Source organism: Plecotus auritus (assembly GCF_963455305.1).
Source record: "Plecotus auritus genome assembly, chromosome: 10".
Classification (NCBI taxonomy): domain Eukaryota; kingdom Metazoa; phylum Chordata; class Mammalia; order Chiroptera; family Vespertilionidae; genus Plecotus; species Plecotus auritus.
The window spans coordinates 14,403,092-14,424,751 of record NC_137785.1 but is presented as its reverse complement, the minus strand read 5'-3'; the positions used below and the strand labels follow the sequence as shown (position 1 = coordinate 14,424,751).

Below are 21,660 nucleotides of genomic sequence, written 5' to 3'. Positions count from 1 at the left end.
CAGATTTCTCCTGGCTCACCCCGTTACCTCCTTCAGTTCTTAGCGCCATCTCCTCAGTGAGCCCTTCCCTCCCTCTCTCCCTCCCTCCCTCTTGAAATAGCAACCTCCATCGTTCTCTATCCCTTTTCTTTGGTTTATTATTTTTTCATCATTACCTGAGGATATGTTTATTGATTCTGGTGAGAGAGAAACATTGATTGATTCGTTTCCTCCTGTAGGCACCCCAATGGGGAATCAAACCCTCGACCTTTTTGGTGTGTGGGACGATGCTCCAACTAACTGAGCCACGACTGTCACATTTTCTGGGTCTGTCTGTATCTCTCCTCTGAATGTCAGCTCCGTGAGAGTAGGGACTGCATCTGGTCCCTGTTGTATTCACAGCACCTGCCGCAGTGTCTGTCCCGCGGTGGATGCTGTACACACATTTCCTGGAGGGGACCAGCCCTGTGCTGCGTGCTGCGGGGACACAGTGGTGACTTCACTGTCTTCTCAGTGAAGTTTGCCTTCTGTCTCCTCTTGGGCCAGCCTCCTACTCTGCCAGGTCCAACTCTGGGTCTCTCTCTGCCTCCCTCCTCTTACACTTTGTAAGTGTCTCTCTCTCCCTCTGTCACTGTCCCTCTCAGTCCCAGCCTCTCAGAGTCAGCCTCTATTCCTATGCCTCTGAGCCCCCAGCCACTACAGGAGCAGGGCTGGGAGATGAGAAGCGCAGGACCTGTGAGAGCCCAGAAATGACACCTGATGCAGCTTGGGGGTCCAGGAGGGCTTCCTGGAGGAGGTATCAGCTGAGCTGAGACCTGGAAGGGGAGGAGTTGGCCAGGCCTTTTCAGGGGACCAAGGGACCAAAACAGATGGAGGCTGTCCTTCACAGAGCTCCATTCTCTCCCCGTCGCACAGAACTCTCTAGTTCAAACCTGCTCCTTCTCGGTTTCACAGTGTCTCTCTCATTTGCTCTTTATCCCTCTCTCGAACCTTAGTCTCTTTTCCCCCCTCCTATCTTTATTGTGCACCAGGATATTTCTCTACTTCTGGAAATATCCATGTACCTGGACATTTCTCTCCTTTTTCTGAAGTCTGTTTCTACCTCATCTCCTTCATCTCAAAGGGTCTCTTGAGCTCTCCTCGTCCCTCTAGGTTTGCCTTCTTTCAGTGAGCTGGTCTCTACATCTCCCTGCCACCTGTTGTCTCCCATTTCCCACTAAGTCTCTTTTGTGTTTCTGTCTTTCTTTTTAGGGGCCTGGTCACCTCCTCATGGTCCCCAAATACATCCAGAACCCCTTCACTCTGGACCCACCCTGGTGCTGGGGGGAGGGGGGACTGATCCAGCCCCTCACACCCACACAGGTCAGGTCCTCTGCTCTGTTAATGGTTAACCCAACCTCTATCTAGAATACACACACCGACCAGGCTGGGGGTGACTCCCCTGCCCCCCACCCACCCACCAGCTGTTCTTAAAGGACCAGGTGTCCTCCACAGCTCTTTGGCCCCCATTGAGAAGGAGGGCCCTGGTGTTTGGAGGCCTTTAGCCCTGAGGATGGGGGAGGGGGAGCTACCCAGGGCTTGGATCTGCAGAGCTGTGTCTGGGGACGCCACAAGATTGCCAGGAGGGGTGCACAAGCAGGGAACTCCATTCAGTCTCACTTGCCCCAGGCTTATCGCCTGGTGTATTTAACCAGGGGTGGTTTTCCCAGCCCTGCCCAGAGCCAGGCTGGCAGTGCCAGGGGTGACTGAACACCTGAGACCTGATGGCTGGGGGAGGGGGTGGGAACCCTCAGTCCAAGAACTGGGGGTTTAAGAACTCAAGATGTGGACACTCCCCGCCCGCCCCCCCCACCCGCCCCAATATCTGGAGGTTGGGGCATATGGTCTGCAAGATGTGTGACACCTGAGTGACCCAGGTCAGAATGTTAGGATCTTCCAGATTTAGTGACTAACACCTGGCCTCCTGAGATCGGGGCAACCATGGGTCTCAGTGGCAGAACTACCATCCCCCATCTGTCCATCCGCTAGCCTTTGTGCCCGGCATTCCCCCGCCCCCCTCCCCGGAATTGCCACTTCAGGGTCACAGGGGAGGCCGCTGGGGTGGGGGCTGGGCTTCTGGGGCTGCCCCTTCCCCTTAACCCCTGCTTTGCCACAGCCTGCTCAGGCCCTGCCCCCTGACGTCAGCGAGCAGGAAGTCCTGGTTAATGATCAGCCCACCTGGACAGGTGCAGGACAAGGCCTGGCACATCAGAGGCGGCCGCGCGGGGGGGAGTGCTTTTCACCCTGCCAGTGAGTGTTCTAGGATGGCCTCCGTTGAGCTGGTCTCCCCAGATGCACACGAGGAACCAGTTCAGGTTTCCCAAGCGCCTGCCTCTTGCGCTCTTGGGCCCCAGGAGGCCAGAAGCAGCTACCGTGCTTCCAAGGACCCTGTTATTGTGACCCACGCAAGTCAGTCTCCTTCCTCGGGAAGTCCCTCTAGCGATCTTACCTAATTCTGACTCTGCCCGCAAGTCTCGCTACCCATCCCTCCTAAAAGCCTCCTGATGCACCTTCCCTCCCCTCACGGACAGAGTCCTCCTCCCTATATTCTCGGTAAATACGGGGGAAGCACCAGAAAAGAAACCCAATTCCCAAGCGTGGCTATGGCTCCGATGCAACAGCCATCTCCTCGGGGCCTCTGTTCTGTCACCTGAAAAGCAGGCGATGGCTAGACCGGTTGACCAGTGGCCGGCATTTGTCAAGATCGCCAGGGGGCCTGCCTGAGTGAAGAGCGACACCTGGAGGACACAACTCAACATCCTCTCCCTGCAGGACCAGTTCCATCCCCAAGAGGGCGCAGCAGCTCACAAACTAAGGGACCAAGAAGGAAAAACCCATTTTTCGGTTTATTGAAGGAGGAAAGGGGGCAGGAGAGGGGAGCGATAAAATGCTTTTGCTTCATTTATAAGAGCGACATTTCCAGGAGGCCCCTTCTCAAGGAGGCAGGGGCCACCTCTTCCCCAACTACGAGCAGCAGCAAAGCCAAGCCAAGGAGGGGAAAGGGAAATCGGAGGGGCCAAGGGACCCCAAACACCCCCCTCAAGCAGAGGCCACGAGCTTTCTCCCCCCACCCTTAATGCGTCTACCCCAGGGGACCCATCTGGGATGAGGAAGGGAGTATGTACACGGGTGGGGGTGGCACTGGGCTGGGTAAGGGAGGGAATAATTTATCCGCAGCAGCGGTGGGTGGCAAGGGGACAGGGGGCAGTAGACTGGTGGCCGTGGTGGTCTAGGGGTCCCGTTCTTTCTTAACCTTGATGTCTCCAGCAAGGATGGTGGCTATCTCCCCCTGCATGAAGGCCCAGGGGACAGAGGAGCCTACCAGCGGGCACTTGTCTCCGCTGGGGCAGTACACCTCACCAGCAGGGCCCTGCGCCTTGATGAACTCTCTCGAGCAGGGAAAGCAGAACTTGTGTCCGGGCACTGAGGGGCACTGGACGAAGTGGGTGTCTTCCAGCCGCTCCCGGCATAGGGTACAGCACAGTGGGGCTCCAGGGGTGGCCCCAGTGCCGCTACCACCCCCGCTAACAGCTTCTGCCCCGGTGGTAGGGCTGACTTCGGCATCCCCATTTCGGGCCACTAGGCGATGCTGGGCTACAGGCTGGGCGGTTGAGGAGGCCGCTGGGCTGGCACCCCCTGCACGCCCAGGGCCCCCACCCCCACTGGGGTCCTTGGGGGAGTGGCCCAGAGCTTCAGCCACATTCTTCAGGGCAGCGATAGGTGAGGGCATACCAGGGGTCTCAGCAGAGTACGGACCACCCGGAGCTACCCAGTGTCGCTGCTGCTGCTCCTCGGTGGTCATCTTCCCAGCCGCCTCCCCCTCAGGCTCAGGGGATGCTTTGCGACGGCGTGTGGTGGGCGCCAGGTTCCGGGATGGGGCTCTCGGGGGTGGGCCACACAGAGCTGCAGGAGCCGGCTCTGGGTACTGCTGGGGCAGGGCTTCGGCAGGAGCAGGCTCGCGGAAGCTTCGGACGCCGTCGGTTAGCAGCTCTCCTAGCTGGCGCCACTCCCCTGAGCCGTGTCGGCGTTCATATTCGAGGTACTTGAAGCCTGATGAGGCCAGTGCCTTGCCTGGCTCCCGCAGAGCATCATGAAACATCTGGCGAGCCACGGCCAGGACTCCTGCATACACGTTGCCAGAACCACAGGGATATTCGGTGAAGAGCTTCAGCTCAAACTCGTAGCCTGGAGGGCGGGCGGCAGCATCGAAGGCGAATACCCGCCCCACCAGCCCGTGATCCTTCTTGAAGCGGACATTGAAGGGGGCACAGGCAGACAGCGCCAGCAGCTGTTCCCGCACTGCTTTCGGGCGCCCGTGCCACTCCTCTGCCCTGCCTCGCATGGCCTCATTCAGTTCTGCCAGACAGTCCGCATTCCTCTGCTGCTTCTCCTTCTCGAAATCGGAGCCGAAGATTGGACGGGCAGGACTCAAGCCGGGTGCCAGAGTCAGAGCTCGGCTTCCCAGGCCAGTCACTGCAGCTGCCAGCAGCCCGGGGGGCACCAAGCCGGGCATGGAGCCAAGCAAGGCCCTTCTCGCCCCCTCCACCACGGCGTCCTCGCGGCCCAGCCCATTGGCGAGGCGGGACCCCAGCGTATACTCCAGGGCAGGCGAGGGCAGGGGGAGGCGGCCAGATGATGTGGCCCTGTCATAGCGGTCCTGGCCCGAAGCGCTGCCGCCAGTCCCCGAGGGCTGCGGCTGGGCCTGCGGTGGCGGCAGCTGGGGTCCCTGTGCAGCAGCAGCAGCCAGGTCCTTGGTCGTGGGGTGCTTGAGGGCCGGGGGCCCGGGTGAGCGGCCCTCGGGGAGCACGTGGCTGCGCTTGAGCTGGCGGGCGGCGTCGATGAGCAGTTCAATGCGATCCGCGCCCTCAAAGTTCACGCAGCCGCGACACACGGCCTCACTGAAGTCCCACACCATGGCCCACGGCATCTTGGGCAGGTCGCACAGGTAGCACCACTGGCGGCGGGACGCCTGCACAGACGCCATGGCCCCCGCGCGCGCGCCGCCCGGCCCCCGCGTTCCACCCGCCGCCAACGTTCGATCCGCGCCGTCGACGTTCTATTCGTGTCCCCGGGAAGCGCGAGCCACAGTCGGGCCTTCGGCTCGGCCTCCCCGCGGATACAGGCCCGGCCCCCCTTCCCCGCCCCCTGGGCCCTAAGCCTTTTTCCTCACTCCCGCCTCCTTGAAAAGGTAGATACAGAGGCACGTCGGCGCCCCCGTCCGGTCCAGGCTCCGGGCCGAGGCGCACAGCTTGGGCCCAGTAATGGGCCGTGGGTGCCGCCGCCTCGGGCTCCCGCCGCTCCCGTCGCTTTCGCCGCCACCACTGCAACGGCCGCCGCCGCCTCCACCTTCTTCTGCCCCAGAGGCCGCTTCGCAGGGAAAGTTACATAACGTGCCGGCAAAGCCTTCTGGGAAACGTAGTCCCGCCGGGGCCTGTTCTTAAAGGGGACGGCTGAGGGGACTCGTCGCTTCCCTGCAGCTCAACCCTTACCACTCCTCCAAAAGGGCAGGGAGTTCGGCGCGCTTCGAGGAGCTCGGGCACAAGAGTTGGGGGTAAGGATGTGGTACCAATGGTCAGAGGTATCACGAATCCAGAAATTGTAGGAGGCAGACATGTTTCCGGGCGTCCACTTTCTGCTCGGACTTGCTGTGCAGCCGTAAGCACAGGTCTTGCCCTCTCTGAGACTGAGTTCCCCGCCCATCAAAGGTAAGCCAATGGCCCGTTAAGAAGGCAGGCGCTCCTGGGTTGGGGTGGAGGGGCCCTGATTGGATGGTTTCTGGGTAGGGGACGGGAAGTTGGCAATTTGATGGTGGCGGGGGGGGGGGGGGGAGGTTGTCCACTTGGCACTTTGTTTTCCTCAGAATCCTGGGTATCAGCCTCTGAGCCGGCCCAGCATCAGCCAGCTAAAGAGAGAGGCCTGGAGGCCTCTGCCTCAGTTGCCTCATCTGCTGGAGTGGTAAGCGCCCTCCAACTCTGTTCCAGCTCTGACAGCGCGCTCTGGCGTTCAAAGGGTTACGATGTCCGTTTCTCCGCCCGCCTCCAACTTCACTACAATTCCCAAAATGCTCTGCGGATCGGACAAACTGACGCACTTCCGCTGTCTGGGAGGTCTGGGGAGGCCTTCCCTATTCCCACAGACTGTCCTACCTCCGACACCCCCGGTCAATTTTGGGGGGGCTTCTCCCGTGTTTTCAGAGCACGGAGTTGAGGGGATCACCACCTTCTACTGCTCCCCAGTTGGAATGAAGGGAAGGAGGCCAGAGATGGCGAGCAAGAGTGTGTGTGGGGGGGGGTAGTTTCTGAGAAGAGCAAGCGCCAGACCACCTTTCAACAACCTTAAGTGCCTACTACCTGATAGGCCCAACCAGGCTCTGGGGGCCCCCATGTTTTTTCTTATAAAATTTTTTTTTTATTGATTGCAGAGAAGGGAGAGAGACAGAAATAGAAACATCAGTGATGAGAATCATGGATCGGCTGCCTCCAGCACGTCCCCCCCTACTGGGGATAAAGCCTGCAACCCCAGCATGTGCCCGGACCAGGAATCAAACTGTGACCTCCTGGTTCATAGGTCCCCGCTCAACCACTGAGACATACTGGCCCAGCCATGTTTTTTTCTTCCAGTCGTTGGGAACAGTGCCAGGCAAGCTGATGTGAGGGCTGGGCGGGGAAGACAGGTCTCTAAGTTCTAACCTCTATCAGCCTCTTCCTAAGCCTGGGTCCATGTTAAAAACACAAAAATATTTTAATGTATTGTCAGCGTTGCATTCTTTAGTGTTTTTTAAACTAATCAGGGGCTGCCTATCCCTGTCCCTCACCCAGCTGCAAGCATAGCAACTCTGATTTTACGTTACCCACCTATAACTTGTAAAAAATGGACTTCTTACCCATCTGGTGTGCTTCTGGTTGAGCACTGTCGACCTATGAACCAGGAGGTCACAGTTTGATTCCCCATCAGGGCACACGCTGAGGTTGCAGGCTTGATCCCGTGTGGGGCATGTGGGAGGCAGCCAATCAATGACTCTCGTCATTGATGTTTCTCTCCCTCTCTGAAATTATATACTTTGGAAAGGGCTCCTTTTGCTTCAACCTAAGCAATGTTATGTGCACAATCATGGCTCTATATGCTAGCTACATTTTTTACGTAAGTTAAAGGTGCATCTACAACTATTCAAAGGGCCATCAGGTATCACTGAAAATTGCATTTGGGTCATTCTCTAGCAAACTCTAGTGGCAGACAAGAGTTCTGGCCAGATGCCAGCTTCAGGTGGACTGAATTGCCACCTGACAAGTTTAAGGCAAGTTACTAAACTCAGAAAAAAAAGAGACCCCCTAGATTCTTTTTACTGGCTACCTTCAGGTTAAAATGCAAACATGCATATGAATGCTAAGCATGGTTCCTGGACCAGAAATGAAGCACTATAGCCCTGACTGGTTTGGCTCAGTGGAGAGCGTCGGCCTGCGGACTGAAAGGTCCCTGGTTCGATTCCGGTCAAGGGCATGTCCCTTGGTTGCGGGCACATCCCCAGTAGGAGGTGTGCAGGAGGCAGCTGATCAATGTTTCTAACTCTCTATCCCTCTCTCTTCCTCTCTGTAAAAAATCAATAAAATGTATTAAAAAAAGAAAAGAAATGAAGCACTGTAAGTGAAGTTTTTGTTTTTAAGCTGCCCATTATTTAAAAGATTCAACTCTTCAGCAAAGGAGTGACTGAGGCTCAGGCCTTGACCTGACAAGGCTCAGCCTAGTGAGGGAGGTAGACTAGCCATTTAAATGTACTCAGATGATTCACTTCATTTTTTGGTAACTGCTGGGGGGAGGGGTGTCAGACAAGGCTTTCCTAAGGAGGTGATATCTGAGCTAAGGCCTGGAAGGTAAGTAGAATCTAGTTGTAGAAGATAAAGCCTCCTACATCAAAGGATGCCCATTTTACAGATGAGGAAAACGGAGGACTGTGGTTACACAGCTGGCCAGGGCAGTACCAGGGGTGGAGCCAGGTCTGAATCCAGGGAGGTGGTTATTACCTGCTTTGCTCCAGTCTCTGCAGCAGGTTTCAGAGTAAGAAAATCAGCTCCTGGGACTCTTCCCCCTCCCCACCTGCGAGCCTGTGCTGTGGGACTCTTTCTCCCTCCCCACGTGGGAGTCAGTGCTTGTTTCTCAATAAATTCCCACCTTTGCTATACAAAAAAAAAAAAATCAGCTCCTGCCTTCTTGAACTATGGAGGAAGCATGCCTTAAGATCACAGCACTTCTTCATTTGGGGGCCCTGTTAAGTAGCAGGTCCATCCTAGGCAAGGAGGGAATCCAGGATGCTTCGCTGGAGATGACATTTCGGTGGTATCTGAAGGATGAGTAAGTAGGAATAACATTTGAACACTGACCTTGATGGTTTTAACAAAAAAAGGCTCCAGCCTCTAACTTCAAGGGTGTGTCGCCTGCTTATGGGAGGGAGGGGCAGGTGTAGGGACTGAAATCCCAGGCCTGTCTCAGCCAGAGCCTCGAGTGATTGTATTAAAAATAAGTTTATTGATATCTTGTCACCACTGAGGAGAAAGGAGGGGGTTGAGTTCTGGAGGTCAGACTGCAATGGGAGGCAGAGGACCCAACCTATACATCCCCGTGAGAACTCGCCCCCCTCTCCCCAGAATACAGATTGCTGTATCCTCATTGTCATCCACGTTCTGATTTGTCTCGCAGCCCCCACTCCCTCCAAAGTCTGGACTGGGAAGTGGGGAGGCCCCCGACAGATCAATTCTCTTCAAGTCAAGACCAGGAGTGATTAGGGAAGGGGGTATGTGCAGACCTGTGAGGTTCCCTCTGCAGCCCACAAAGGGCAGTAAGAAATAACGTAAAATTGATGGCTTAGAAGTCAGGGTTAAGGAAAGCAGCCAGGCAGACAGCGCTGTACTGGAGAAAGGGCTGGGGGGCCCATCAATGAGGGCCCCCGCGAATCAGGCACTAACTAGTACAGGGAGTGGGGTGCTCACGCCCCTGCAGCAGGGAGCCAGGGTGCAGCTGGCATGGGGAAGGTGCATGGCCCTCCTCCGCTGGGCTAAGCTGGGAGAGGTGGTGCAGGCAGAAAGTGTAGACAAGCTTGAATCCAATGGCAGATTTCACGGAGATTTCCATCGCCCTCGCCTCTTCCGTGTGGGAAAACCTTTCCTCCTCTTGTGTGGGGGGGAGTCATGGGGAGGAGGAGGGGTTGGGGGTGGCCGGGGGGTCCCTTCCTCGTTTCTACGGGCGATGATCACCCCCCTGGCTGCCACCTTGGCCCGGTCCACGACAGCAGCCACCACAGACACGGGCTCTGGGGTGATCTCCACCTTGGGGGCAGGTGGAGGCAGGACAGGCCTGGGGGGTGGGGGTGGAGGTGGGGGCAGTGGGTCAACTGGGGTTCCAGGCAGAAGGGGCAGCAGGGCGCTGAGGGCCTCACTCAGTTTGGTCAGTCCCTGCCGCAGGGTGCCAGCCAGCTCCCTGATGGCGTTGGCAGTCTCCTGCTGCGCCCGCAGGAAGTCCAGGGAGGGGTCTGGGGCCGAGGGCACAGGCAGAGGCAGGAGAGGGGGTGAGGGACTGGCGGGCGAGGGTGCCACTTGAACCTGTTGCGGTGGCTGGGGTGCTGGAGGGGCTGGGGGCGGTGGAGACAAGGCCAGACGGGGCAGCTGGACGGTCTGCAGGGCTGGAGGGGGCGAGGACTCACGCTCCTTGGGTGGTGGGCAGCCCCTTTCCTGGGGATTGCAGGAGGGCCGGGCCCAGGGCTCCGGGCTGCTGGAGCCCCCCTTGCTGTGGGCTGGTGTATCTGTGGAGAGAGATGTAGGGAAGGTGTGCGTGACCCTGCAATGCTGTCTGGATTTCTCCTTTCCACCTCCAACCCACCTTACCCAGAGCCACCTTTAAAACTTGTCAGATCATGCCTTGCAACAGAAGCCCGCATCCTGCGAGTCAGTACGTTATATTGAAGGATAACCTGGCGGCCTCCAGCTGAATCCGGCAGAGCCAACCTAGAATCTAGAAGGCTCAGAACATCTGATACTCTGTCCCCCCACTTCTCAGACCTCTTTGCTGGATCCCAGGGAGAGGGGTGGTGGCCGGAGCAGCAGGGGCACTTCTGGAGGCTGGCAGTAGGGGTCGCCTCCTATCAGGATGCCAGGATTTCATCCTCAGCTCTGGTCTGTACCAGTTCACCCCCAGGCCTGCTGGGCTTCCTCCATCTCATCTCCCCTGGGATCTCGTGAACTTGAACACAGTCCACTTGCAGAGGCTCCCAGATCCAGACCCAGCCTGAACCCTTCTCTCCGCTGTGGACTTGGCATACCCTGTTGATCACCTACTAATGCCTCTACTAATGCATCTACTAATGAGCTCCTGATCCTCCCAACCTGCTCCTCCCCCAGCCACCCCCATCGCGGCTTATGGCAGCTCCATCCTTTCAACTGCTCGGGCCAAAAACTTTTCCTCTTTTTCTCTCCCAAGACCCCATCCATATACAAACACCATTGGTTCTGCCTTCAAACGAATCCAGCACCCAACCTCTTCTGTCCACCTCCACGGCCCCCACCTGGTCCAACCATCATCTCCCACCTGGACTATGGCAGTTGCCTCCTCACTGGCTTCCTGCTTCCAACCCTGCCCCTTACAGTCTGTTCTCCACAAGAGCCTCAAGGGTCCAACGGAAATACATGTCAGTTATGCTACAGGAAAGAAGCCAGTCACAAAGGACTACGTGTCACGTGACCCATTTATATGAAATGTCCAAAATAGGCACATCTACAGAGACAGAAAGTAGATTAGTGGTTGCCTAGGGCAGGGTGGAGATGGGGGGATGGGGAAGGGGGTGATGGCTAAGAGGTGCAGGGTTTCTTTTTCAAGTGAAGAAAAGTATCTGAAATTGATTGTGATGGTTGCAGACTCTGTGCATATAGGAAAAGCCACTGAATTGTAGACTTGGGGTGGGTGGCTTATATGGTATGGGAATTCTAGCTTAATGAAGATGTTAAAAAATACAAGTCAGCCCTAACTGGTTTGGCTCAGCGGATAGAGCGTCAGCCTGTGGACTGAAGGGTCCCAGGTTCGATTCCAGTCAAGGGCATGTACCTCGGTTGTGGGCGCATCCCCAGTGGGGTTGTGCAGGAGGCAGCTGATTGATGTTTCTCTCTCATCAATGTTTCTAACTCTCTCCCCCTCTCCCTTCCTCTCTGTTAAAAAATCAAATAAAATATATTACAAAAAAATACAAGTCAGATGTTGTCTTTGTCAGCTCAAAGCCTTGTGGCTTTCGTCTCACTCAGAGAAAGGAAAGTCCTCAAAGACCCCAAGTTTCTGCATGATCTGTCCCCACTGCCTCCCAGACCTCATCTCCCTCCCCACTGTCTTCATCTTGTTCATTTGGCTCCACCACCTTGGCCTTCTTATTGATCCTCACACTAGGATGCTCCTGCATCAAGGACTTTGCATTTGCCATTCCTTGGCCTGGAGAGCTCTCTCCACACCTGCCTGGCTCCCTCCCTCACCTCCTCGGGCCTCTGCTCAAAGGTGGCCTCCTTGGGAAGACACTCCTTGATCTCTCCCTCTTCAATAGCTCCCCTCCCTGTCCTTTCATCGGGCCAGACCCTGGGCAAAACGGCTACGCTGTCCTGTGCTATTTCAGAGCCCGCACAGCCATTCTCTGGGATAGGTGCTCTCGTTGTCATCCCATCTTACAGACAAGGTGACTGAGGCCCAGAGAGCTGTCACAGATCTGGCGAGTGGTAGAGGAGGGAGTTGAACCCAGGTAGGTTCCAGAGCCCTCACTTTTTTTTTTTTTTAAAGTTATTTTGTTGATTTTTTACAGAGAGGAAGGGAGAGGGATAGAGAGTTAGAAACATCGATGAGAGAGAAACATCCATCAGCTGCCTCCTGCACACTCCCCACTGGGGATGTGCCCACAACCAAGGTACATGCCCTTGACCGGAATCGAACCCGAGACCCTTCAGTCCCTAGGCCAACGCTCTATCCACTGAGCCAAACTGGTTAGGGCGAGAGCCCTCACTTTTATCCACTCCCTGGGCAGCGGCTGTGGGCCTGAGGATGGTGAGTCTCACTCATAAGGACATGAGAACTGCAGCCACTTGAAAATATGGCTTTTCGTCTACGGAGAAAGAGGCCCACTCCCCACACCCACAGGGCTCATGGAGGGACCATCACACCAGTTAAAATCCTATTTGCAAAGGTTGAGCCTCAGTTTCCCTACCTATAACCGGATGTGTATGATGCCTGGGACCAAGGGCTCCAATAACAGATCATCTTCCTGAGGGCCATTACTAGGAGTCACTGACTCACCTCTGGCCCATGCTTAAGTGCCGGACACACAGTGAATTCTCCATGTTGTTATTGTTCTTTCAAAGATTAGGTCAGAGAGAAATGGTCCTAATTCTCTCTCTGTGTCAACAAAGACACCTCAGGAAGCCCCAGGCTGTTTCAGTCCTTCGGTTCCTCTTTTGAGTTTTACACTGTGGGTCTTCTGTGTACTATTCTAATCAAGGAGCTTTAAGCACATTCCTGCCTCAGGGCCTTTGCATGTGCTGTTTCCTCTGGATGCAGTGCTTTCCTCAGATATTCCTCCACTTGGCTCAATCTCTCTATTCAAGTTACCGTTCAAGTTTACCTCCTCAGAGAAGCTGACCCTTACTACCCTGTCTAAAGAAGCCCTCCTTCCATCGCTCACTATTCTTTTAATGCTTTATTTTTCTTTTTAGTTTTTATAACCTCCTATATGTGATCCGTGTTGGATTGTTTGTGGTTTGTCTGCCACAATTAGAATGTCAGCTTCATACGGAAAATTGTCTTTCTGCACAGTATTCCCAGCATCTACAACAGTGCCTGCCTCAGAAAGGTACTCAATAAACATCTGTTGAATGAATGAATGAATGAATGAAGGGGCTGCACAGGTTTTGAAAAAATAAGTTTACCATGTCTGCTCCAGTTCAATGGGGCCGTTTCACAGATAGAAACACTGAGTTTTCATTCACATTAAGAATAAGAGTCCCAAGTGATTGTGTCTCTTCTGCTCAAGACACTTTCATGACTTCTAAATGCCCTCAAGATAAAGTCCAGCCCTAGCCGGTTTGGCTCCCTGCGGGCTCGATCCCCAGTAGGGAGCGTGCAGGAGGCAGCTGGTCAATGATTCTCTCTCATCATTGATGCTTCTATCTCTCTCTCTATCCCTCTCCCTTCCTCTCTAAAATCAATAAAAATATATTAAAAAAAAAAAAAAGATAAAGTCCAAAGCCTGGCCTTCACTTGCAAGCCATGTGTGACCCAATTCTGGCATACTCATTACTTTCAGTCATACTAATCGTTGTTACTGCCAGGCAATCTAGCCCAATTGCTAAGTGCATGGACTGTGAGTTGGACACACGTGTATTCCAGTTTTAACTCTACTACTTACTTGCTGTGTGACCTTGGGTAGGTGAAGGAACCTCTTTGAATCACATGATCCTGAACTGCTTTGTTTGATCACGTCCCTCCCTTCCTCCAAACCCTTCAGTGGCTTCCCACAGCACTTAAGGATAACACTCAAACTCCTCAATCCAGCCTAAAGGCCCTGAAGGGTCTGGTCTTTGCTGACCTCTCAAACCTCATCTCAAAACATTTCCTTTCTCCCATCTTTCCACTCTCCCTCTCCTCTCTTCAACTGGGAGACTTCAGTTTCCTAAACTGGTCAAGCCTTCTTGCTTCCAAGCCACTGTATATGCTGTCCCTTCTACCAGGAACAATTTCCTGGCTCTTCATCCTCACTCTATGTCTCAGCTCTGATTTCTCCTCCTCCAGGAAGCCCTCCTTGACCTCCCAGGCTAGGTCAGCTGGGAGTCATCCCTGTCTATGTGTGTGTCTGTCTTCCCCAATGGACTGTGAGTGCCAGGAGGGCAGGACTGAGGATGTCTCCGCCACAGATAGAAACACTGAGGTTTGATTCACACTAAGAACAAAGGTCCAAATTATTGTGTTTCTTTCTTGCTTAAGACTCCCAAATGCCCTCAAGATGAAGTCCAAAGTCTGACCTTCAATGTGTCCCCAACATTGCCCAGCATAGGACAGTGCCTGGGGAATAGCTGAATAAGAAATAATAACCTAGCCCTAGCCGGTTTGGCTCAGTGGATAGAGCGTCGGTCTGTGGACTGAAGGGTCCTGGGTTCAATTCCGGCCAAGGGCACAAGCCTGGGCTCAATCCCCAGTGGGGGTATAAAGGAGGCAGCTGATCAATGATTCTCTCTCATCATTGATGTTTCTATCTCTCTCTCCTCCTTTCCTCTCTGAAATCAATAAATATATTTTTTAAAAAAAGAAAGAATAAGCTAGAGTCAAGGCTAAGTGGAAAATCTTGTACTCAGCTCTCTACACCTCCTCTACTCAGGACCTTGGGAGTTACCAAACCTCTGTGAGACTTTGACTCAAAAAATAGTGAAACAGTCCATACCTCACAGAATTGGCAATTATATCAAAAGCTAATAATGAGTATTCAAGAGGCCATGTTCTAAGCAGTTTATGCATATTAATTCACTTAATCTTTACAACCACCTCTGGGTAGCAACTACTTTTTATCCCCATTTTACAGATGCAGAAACTGATCTGCAGTTAACTTACCCAAAATGACACAGCTGAGTGGTAAAGTTGTGATTGGAGCCCAGTCTGCCTCCAGTGTCACTACCCTACAGGATGTCTTGCCCTAGCTGGTTTGGCTCAGTGGATAGAGCATTGGCCTGCAGACCAAAGGGTCCTTCTGCTGGGATTCTGTCAAGGGCATGAGCTGTGGGCTCCATCTCCAGGAGGCAGCCGATCAGTGATTCTCTCTCATCATTGATATTTCTAACTCTCTCTCCCTCGCCCTTCCTCTCTGAAATCAATAAAAATATATTTTAAAAAGGATTAGATCACAAAATTAAAAAAGAAAAAGAAATGCCTGAGCTGATGACTCTAGGTGTGGACTCTGGGGCCAGGCCTCCTAGGTCTGGGTTCTGTTCCTGACTCTGACAGTCACTAGCGGTGGAACCTGAGGCAAGTCATTTGACTTTTCTGAGTCTCAGTTTTCCCCAGGTTTAACATTGGGATAATGACAGCATCCACCTAACAGGGTTGCAGTGAGAATCTGAGGAGCCACCTAAAGGGCTTGGACCAGTGCCAGGCACACAACAGACTTTTGCTATGGTGATGGTTAAGAAACTCACCTGCCCCTCGGTCTTCCCTGCGGTCCTCGGACAACACATAGCGTTGGGTGTAAGCACTTGGGGCCAGTGGCTGTGAGGGGGGCGCCGCTGGGGGCTGCTCCGCCCCTGCACCAGCTCCTGGCCCCGCCACACCCGGCCCGAGGATGGCAAAAATGGTCTCCTCCTCGGCAGAGAAGGCGTCCTCGGCGGTAGCCCCAGCACCTTGCGTGGAGTGCGGCACGCGGGCCAGCTTCTCCTTGGTGCGGCGCTTGAAGTCGTTCCAGCGCTTCTGCACCTCCTGGCCAGTGCGCTTCCAGCTGGTGATGCCGTTGATCTTGGCCGCGATGCCGTCCCACACGCGCCGCCTCTCGGCCACGCTCACCCGACGGCTCTGCGCGCCGTAGAGCTGCGGGTAGTGGGCGCGCACCTCCCGGATCAGGATCTGGTTCTCTTCGAACGAGAACCGCGGCTTGCGCAGCCGGGTGGTCTCTTCCGCTTCGCCCGCCGCCGTCGCCGAGGCCATGGCGCCCCCCGACGCCGCCGTCCGGCCGCCTGGCGCATGGGGGGCGCCGGCGCTGCGGGCACAGGGCGCACCGCGCTGGCGGGGGCTCGGCGTCCCCGCGCCGCCAACCCCACCCCGGCCGGCTGCTGCGACACCGGCTCCTAAGTACCCGGGGCCAGGGATGGGGGCAGGGGACGGGGGGCGATGGGCCGTGGGGGGCAGTCCTAGTGCCTAATAATAGCCTAATAATAGCGCTCCTCTCCTGCCAGTGAGGCGTAAAGTGCCAAGCCGACGAGTAGATGAAAATTGGGGAGGATTTGAAGGGGTGGAGGGAAATGAGGAAAAGCGGAAGAGGGGGTGTCTGCAGGAGTTAGAGGAGAATGGGGGCATAGGAAAAGTGGAAGGAGAATAAGGGTGTTTCGGGGGTCGAAAAAGCACAAGAGTAATGGGGGTAAAAGATGCTGAAGGGGAGATGCAGCAAGAAGAGGGGATCTGGAGCAGAGGAGCGCTCTGGGGGTTCCGGGCCAATGGGACGTCTGTAAGACCATCATAAGAAGGGGTCCTCAGAGGGGATTAGCAGGAATAACGGTGAGTTGGGGGCTCATAGGTCAGTGGAGCTGGGACGATGAAATATTAGGAACTGGGGTCTGCAGAGATTGCGGGGGCTCCGGGAATTGCTAGAAATTAAGGGGCGCTCTGGGGGTAATGGGAGTCAGGGATTAGGCGGGGGACAACGGAGGCTATGGGGGACTCCTGGAAGAGTGAGGGTCGCGGAGGGTGGGGACCGAGTCGGGCCGCGGGTCACTCACCGGCGCCGCCGCAGCCCCCGCCTGCCCGTCGGTCAAGGCTCGGGCTTCTGCGGCCTCTTCCCTCCCCCCGCTTCCCTCCGTCCTCCCCCTCTGGACCCCGCCTCCCCGCTGCCGGGAGAGCCGCGGCGCAGGCGCACCACACGCCAGTCGGTCCCCAACGCCCCGACCGCCCGGGTTTCACGCCCCTCCCACGTCGCAGGCGCAGGACCGCCTTCCACCAGCCTCCGCCGGCCGCAGCCTCCAGGTGCCATAGCGGCGCACGCGCAAAACCCTGTCTCACGCATGCGCGCCACTTGCCTCTAGCCTTGGTACCCAAGACTATTGCCCTGCGCAGGCGTAGCAATCCTTGGAGGAGGCAGGAGAGATCCGGGAGAGAGCGCGGGGACCGAGCGGCGTCCCCGCCTTTTGGACTTTCAGCCCACTCAGCTCAATAACTATGGATATTTTTTTTTCTCTAGGAGAAAAGGGAGGGAGATGGCGCTGGAGGGATGCGCTTTGTTTCCATGACAACTGCGTGGGTGGGGTGGAAGGGGGGGCTCGTAAGAAAACAGGGTTGTCGCCTCCTTTTACTCACCCCCTGCGCGGGACTACTCGGGATCTGCTAACCACCTATTACCCGTAGGGGCGGGGCACCCTGGGAATATGATGCTCCAGGCGGGCGCAGTAACTATGGCAACGCATACACCTTCCATCCATGCCTGGGGGCTCCCCTATCCACACATTTACTTCACGAGGCAAGGGAGGGAGACCGGAGTGAGAGCATCCTCGGTAGGGAGGGTGATCCTGGCGCGGGTATGACTTTAAACAAATGCATGGAAGCAGGAATGAATCTAGAAGACGGGTTGGGTGAGCTGAAAGGCAGGATGCAAGTCGGGCCGAAACGTTTGTAATTTAGTAACCCGCAGGAGACGTCAAGGTCATTCAACCAACGGTGCTTCATCTATTCAACAAATATTTATTGAACGTCTACACAGTTCCAGGTGCAGTGAAAACAAAAGACAAAAACCTATACCTTCATGGTGCTCACTTTTTTTTCTATTTTTTAAAAAATATATTTTATTGATTTTTTTACAGAGAGGAAGGGAGAGGGATAGAGAGTTAGAAACATCAATGAGAGAGAAACATCGATCAGCTGCCTCCTGCACACCTCCCACTGGGGATGTGCCCGCAACCAAGGTACATGGCCTTGTCCAGAATCAAACCTGGGACCCTTCAGTCCACAGGCTGATGCTCTATCCACTGAGCCAAACCAGCTAGGGCTATGGTGCTCACTTTTTACTTGGGATAATCAAACAATTGGCAAAATAAATAGACATATAAGTGAGAAGGTGATAAGTATTATGAAGAAAATGGAAGGGAAAGGGGTTGGGGAGTATGGTGTGTGTGCGTGTGTGTGTGTGTGAGAGTGTGTGTGTGTGTGTGTGAGTGTGTGTAATTTTAAAATAAGGTGGCTAGGGGAGGCCTCATTTAAGTAGAGAGGTGACATTTAAGGAGAGAGGTGACATTTAAGTAGAGAGGTGACATTTAAGTAGAGAGGTGAAGCAGGTGAGGGAGCAAGTGCAGCCAGGGGCAGGACTTGCCTGTTGTGTTACAGGAACATCTAGGAGGCCGATGGGGATGGAGGGAGCCAGGGGCCGGCAGGGTGGGGAGCCAGATGGTGCAGGGTCTTGTGGGTCACTGCTAGCACTTAGGCCTTTACCCTACATGAGGTGAGAGCCAGGGGAGGGGCCTGCACTGGGGAAGGACTTAGTAAGATTCCTCTGGGGACCTGCCTTCAGGGAGCCAGGATGGAAGCTGGGAGCCCAGTGAGGAGGCCACCGCCGTGGTTCAGGTGATGGTGGCTCCAACCAAGGTGGCAGCGGGGAAGGTGAGGTGAAGTGGATTGCACGTGGAAGTGAGAGAAAGACAGAAGTCGAGGGTGACTATAGTGTCTTTGGCCTGAGTAACAGGAAGGATGCAGCCGCCAGAAGCAATGGCGGGCAGAGCTGCAAGAGGATCAGGAGTTCAAGTTTGCCTAAACTTGAGATGCCCATTGGTCTCCCAAGTACAAATGTCAGGTAGGCAGTTGGATATTTGAGTCTGGACTTCAGGGGAAGAGCTTCAGTCTTGAGATAGAAATTTAGGAGTTGTCAGTGAATAAATGCCCTGTAAGGCCCTAAGGCTGGGAGAGGTCAACCAGGGAGCCATTGCAAGTAGAAAAGAAGCCCAGGCCTGGGGCTGGGGGCCCTCCAGGAGAGGGCTGGGGTCAGCAGAGGAGGCTGGGGAGGGGCTCTCAGGGATGTTAGAGGAGAACCTGGCTGTGGGATGCCCTGGAGGCCAAGTGAAGGATGCAAATCTAGGAGGAGGGAAGGGTCATGGGTGCCAAATGCTTGCTAGAAGCCAAGTCTGATGCAGACTGAGAACTGATCACTAGAGCTAGCGAGATGGAAGTCACCAGTCATCTAGAAAAGAGCCATGGTGGGGGATGGGGGTGGGGCTGTAACTTGTTGGGTGGGTTCAAGAGAGGGTTTGGAGAGACCCGGCGTAGGTGATTCTTTGCAACACAAAAATGCGGTGGTATCTGAAGGGGGACTGGGATCTTGGAAGGTTATTTCAGATGGTAGATGTAACAGTATGTCATGTGCCAATGAGAAAGATCTAGAAGAGGCGAGATGGACGCTGCCGAGGGGGAAGGGGAGAATTGCTGGAGCCCTGTCCTTGAGTAAACACGGTGGGTGGGTTCCAGAGCCCAAGCGGAGGGTGGTCCAAGGGGCATGTGCTGTTCTGCCACAGTGATGAGGGAGGGGGCACATGGGCACGGAGGCAGGCAGGTGGCAGCACGTGGTGTCAGGAAATGTGAACGTTCTCTCCTCCTTCCTGCGTTGTCTCCATAAATTAGGAAGCAGCGTCAAGGTGAAGGGCGGTGCTGAGGATGGAGAGAGGGGGGAAATCATGAGATAGTGAGTGAGTGGCCAGCGAGAGGTAGACACAGAACCAATCCCTTGAGGTTACTGGATAGTAAACTGAAATGAGATGCGTCGCTGTGGCTGTGTGTTTCTCTCTGGCTGTGTTTTTCCGAGTGGGTGCAGGTGCAGACTGGGTGGCAAGCTGACTATCACCAGGGCTGGGTTTATATGAGGTCCCACATGTGCTCCATGAGGGGACAGGGTCCAGCAGTCAGGGCAGCCCATGCAGGATCTTCTGGGCAACGTTAAGGCCGTGGGCTCTGAGCCAGGAAGGAAGGGTCTGACGTGGGCTTTAGGAAGGTCCCCCTGGCCGTTGTGTGCACGGTGAATGGGAGGGGGCAAATCTTTTGGGCAGAGTCAAGGGAGAAGTCTAGAGCAGGGGCAAGGAAGGGGTGGCGCTACTGGACCAGGGCAGAGATGTGGGAAAGGTAGAAATTAATTGGAAGGCATCTGGGAGGCAGAATGTAGAGTGCAGAGCCGGTCAGGGTGGGGAGCAGGGAGATGTGGAGGTGACACCCAGTGCTCTGGCCCAGGTCCCGGTTGGGGATATAGGGTCAGTTAGGACATGGTGAGTATGAAGTGTTCAGTAGGTGACATTCATTGAGCTTTGTACCTTCCCCCCCCCCAAAAAAAAAAAGACATTAAAATCCTACCCCTCAGTACTTCAGAATGTAATTTTATTTGGAAATAGATTACTGGAGACATAATTCATTAAAAAGACGGCATACTGGAGTCCTGATAAGAAGAGGAGAGAGACGCAGAGGACAGACAGAGATCAGAGTGATGCTGCCAGAGGCCAGGGAAGGCCTGGGGCTGCCCAAAGCTGGAAGAGGCGAGGAAGGACCCTCCCTAGAGTCTTCGGAGGGAGTGTGACCTGGCCAACAGCTCGATTTCAGATTCCTGGCCTCCAGAACTGTGAGAGTGTGCATTTCTATTAATGTTTTTAATCCTCATCCGAGGATATGTTTTTGGGAGAGGGAGAGGGAGAGGGAGAGGGAGAGGGAGAGGGAGAGGGAGAGGGAGAGGGAGAGGGAGAGGGAGAGGGAGAGGGAGAGGGAGAGGGAGAGGGAGAGGGAGAGGGAGAGGGAGAGGGAGAGGGAGAGGGAGAGGGAGAGGGAGAGGGAGAGGGAGAGGGAGAGGGAGAGGGAGAGGGAGAGGGAGAGGGAGAGGGAGAGGGAGAGGGAGAGGGAGAGGGAGAGGGAGAGGGAGAGGGAGAGGGAGAGGGAGAGGGAGAGGGAGAGGGAGAGGGAGAAACATTGATCAGTTGCCTTCCACACGTGGAACCCACAGCCTGAGTATGTGCCTTAACCCACAACCTTTTGGCGACGGGACGACACTCTAACCAACCTAGCCACCCGGCCAGGGCCGTTTCTGCTGTCTGAGGCACCCCGTTTGCTGTGGCAGCCCTCGGAGATGAATACGCTGGGCATCCCGGGAGGCATCCAGGATGCTGCTGGTGCCGGGGAGGGGTGGGCTGAGGGACGATGTGGGCCTAAACAAGGCCTGGAGCTGACGAGAAGGCTGGAGCCAGGGAGCCCCTGGCAGAGGTGAGGTTCTAGACTTGGGTAGGTGTGGGGGTGTTGAACAGGATGCAGGAGGTCAAAGGGCAAGGACCCTGGAATGGGGATGCATTAGGGAAAGCGTCCTAAGGCACGTTTTCCTGACTAACTGTGGGTCCTGACCCATGAGTGGTCCAGAAAAATATTCAGTGGGTCGCAGGCAAACAAACACACAAAGGAGAGCAGGAAATTATCGGAGTGCATTGTGAGTAGTAAGGTAAGTGTTGCTTTGAGGACTTTTTGCTTCAGTTGTGTATTTTCAGAGGTTTTTAAGACACATCCTAGGAGAGTGGAAATCGCTCAGTTTTGGACTCAGGCTGTCTGGTTTCCAATTTTCCCACTTACTTGTTATGTAACCTCGGACAGGTTACTTAGCCTGTCTGGCTCTTGGCTTTCCTGTCTGTAAAATGGGGATTAGCCCTGGGGTCTCCCTCATTGGAGTGTTAGGAATGTTAACTGGGTCCATACGTAGAAAGCATTTGATCGGGGCCTGGCATGTAATAATTGTTTTGTTATTATTACTAAGATTACTCTTTTGTGAACCTGGGTTTCAGAGGTGTGTGTGTGTGTGTGTGCGCGCGCCCACATGTGCGTGTTAGATCATAATGTAAAATTCCTCATTGTGGGTTGCGATAAGAAGTGAAAGGAACTGGA

At 54.9% G+C, this 21,660-nt stretch overlaps 2 protein-coding genes across 2 annotated transcripts; both read right to left on the bottom strand.

Moving 5' to 3' along the window:
* Positions 1-2,838: 2,838 nt before the first annotated feature.
* On the bottom strand, positions 2,839-5,385 carry IRF2BP1 (interferon regulatory factor 2 binding protein 1). Its single transcript, XM_080643983.1, has one exon. The coding sequence runs from the start codon at positions 5,000-5,002 to the stop codon at positions 3,248-3,250; it is 1,755 nt and encodes a 584-aa protein (XP_080500109.1). The 5' UTR covers positions 5,003-5,385; the 3' UTR covers positions 2,839-3,247.
* Positions 5,386-8,515: 3,130 nt separating this feature from the next.
* Positions 8,516-16,564, bottom strand: MYPOP (Myb related transcription factor, partner of profilin). Its single transcript, XM_080646048.1, has 3 exons — positions 16,503-16,564; positions 15,213-15,766; positions 8,516-9,808 (listed from the first exon to the last, which is right to left on the bottom strand). The coding sequence occupies exons 2-3, from the start codon at positions 15,712-15,714 to the stop codon at positions 9,126-9,128; spliced, it is 1,185 nt and encodes a 394-aa protein (XP_080502174.1). The 5' UTR covers positions 15,715-15,766; positions 16,503-16,564; the 3' UTR covers positions 8,516-9,125.
* Positions 16,565-21,660: the final 5,096 nt, after the last annotated feature.

Bases quoted from the DNA above. Each gene is read 5' to 3' on its own strand.
- IRF2BP1 (XM_080643983.1), bottom strand. From the start codon at position 5,002: ATGGCGTCTGTGCAGGCGTCCCGCCGCCAGTGGTGCTACCTGTGCGAC.
- MYPOP (XM_080646048.1), bottom strand. From the start codon at position 15,714: ATGGCCTCGGCGACGGCGGCGGGCGAAGCGGAAGAGACCACCCGGCTG. The intron at 9,809-15,212 runs GTGAGTTTCTTA...CTCTCTCCACAG, and splicing joins CAGGGAAGACCGAGGGGCAG to ATACACCAGCCCACAGCAAG.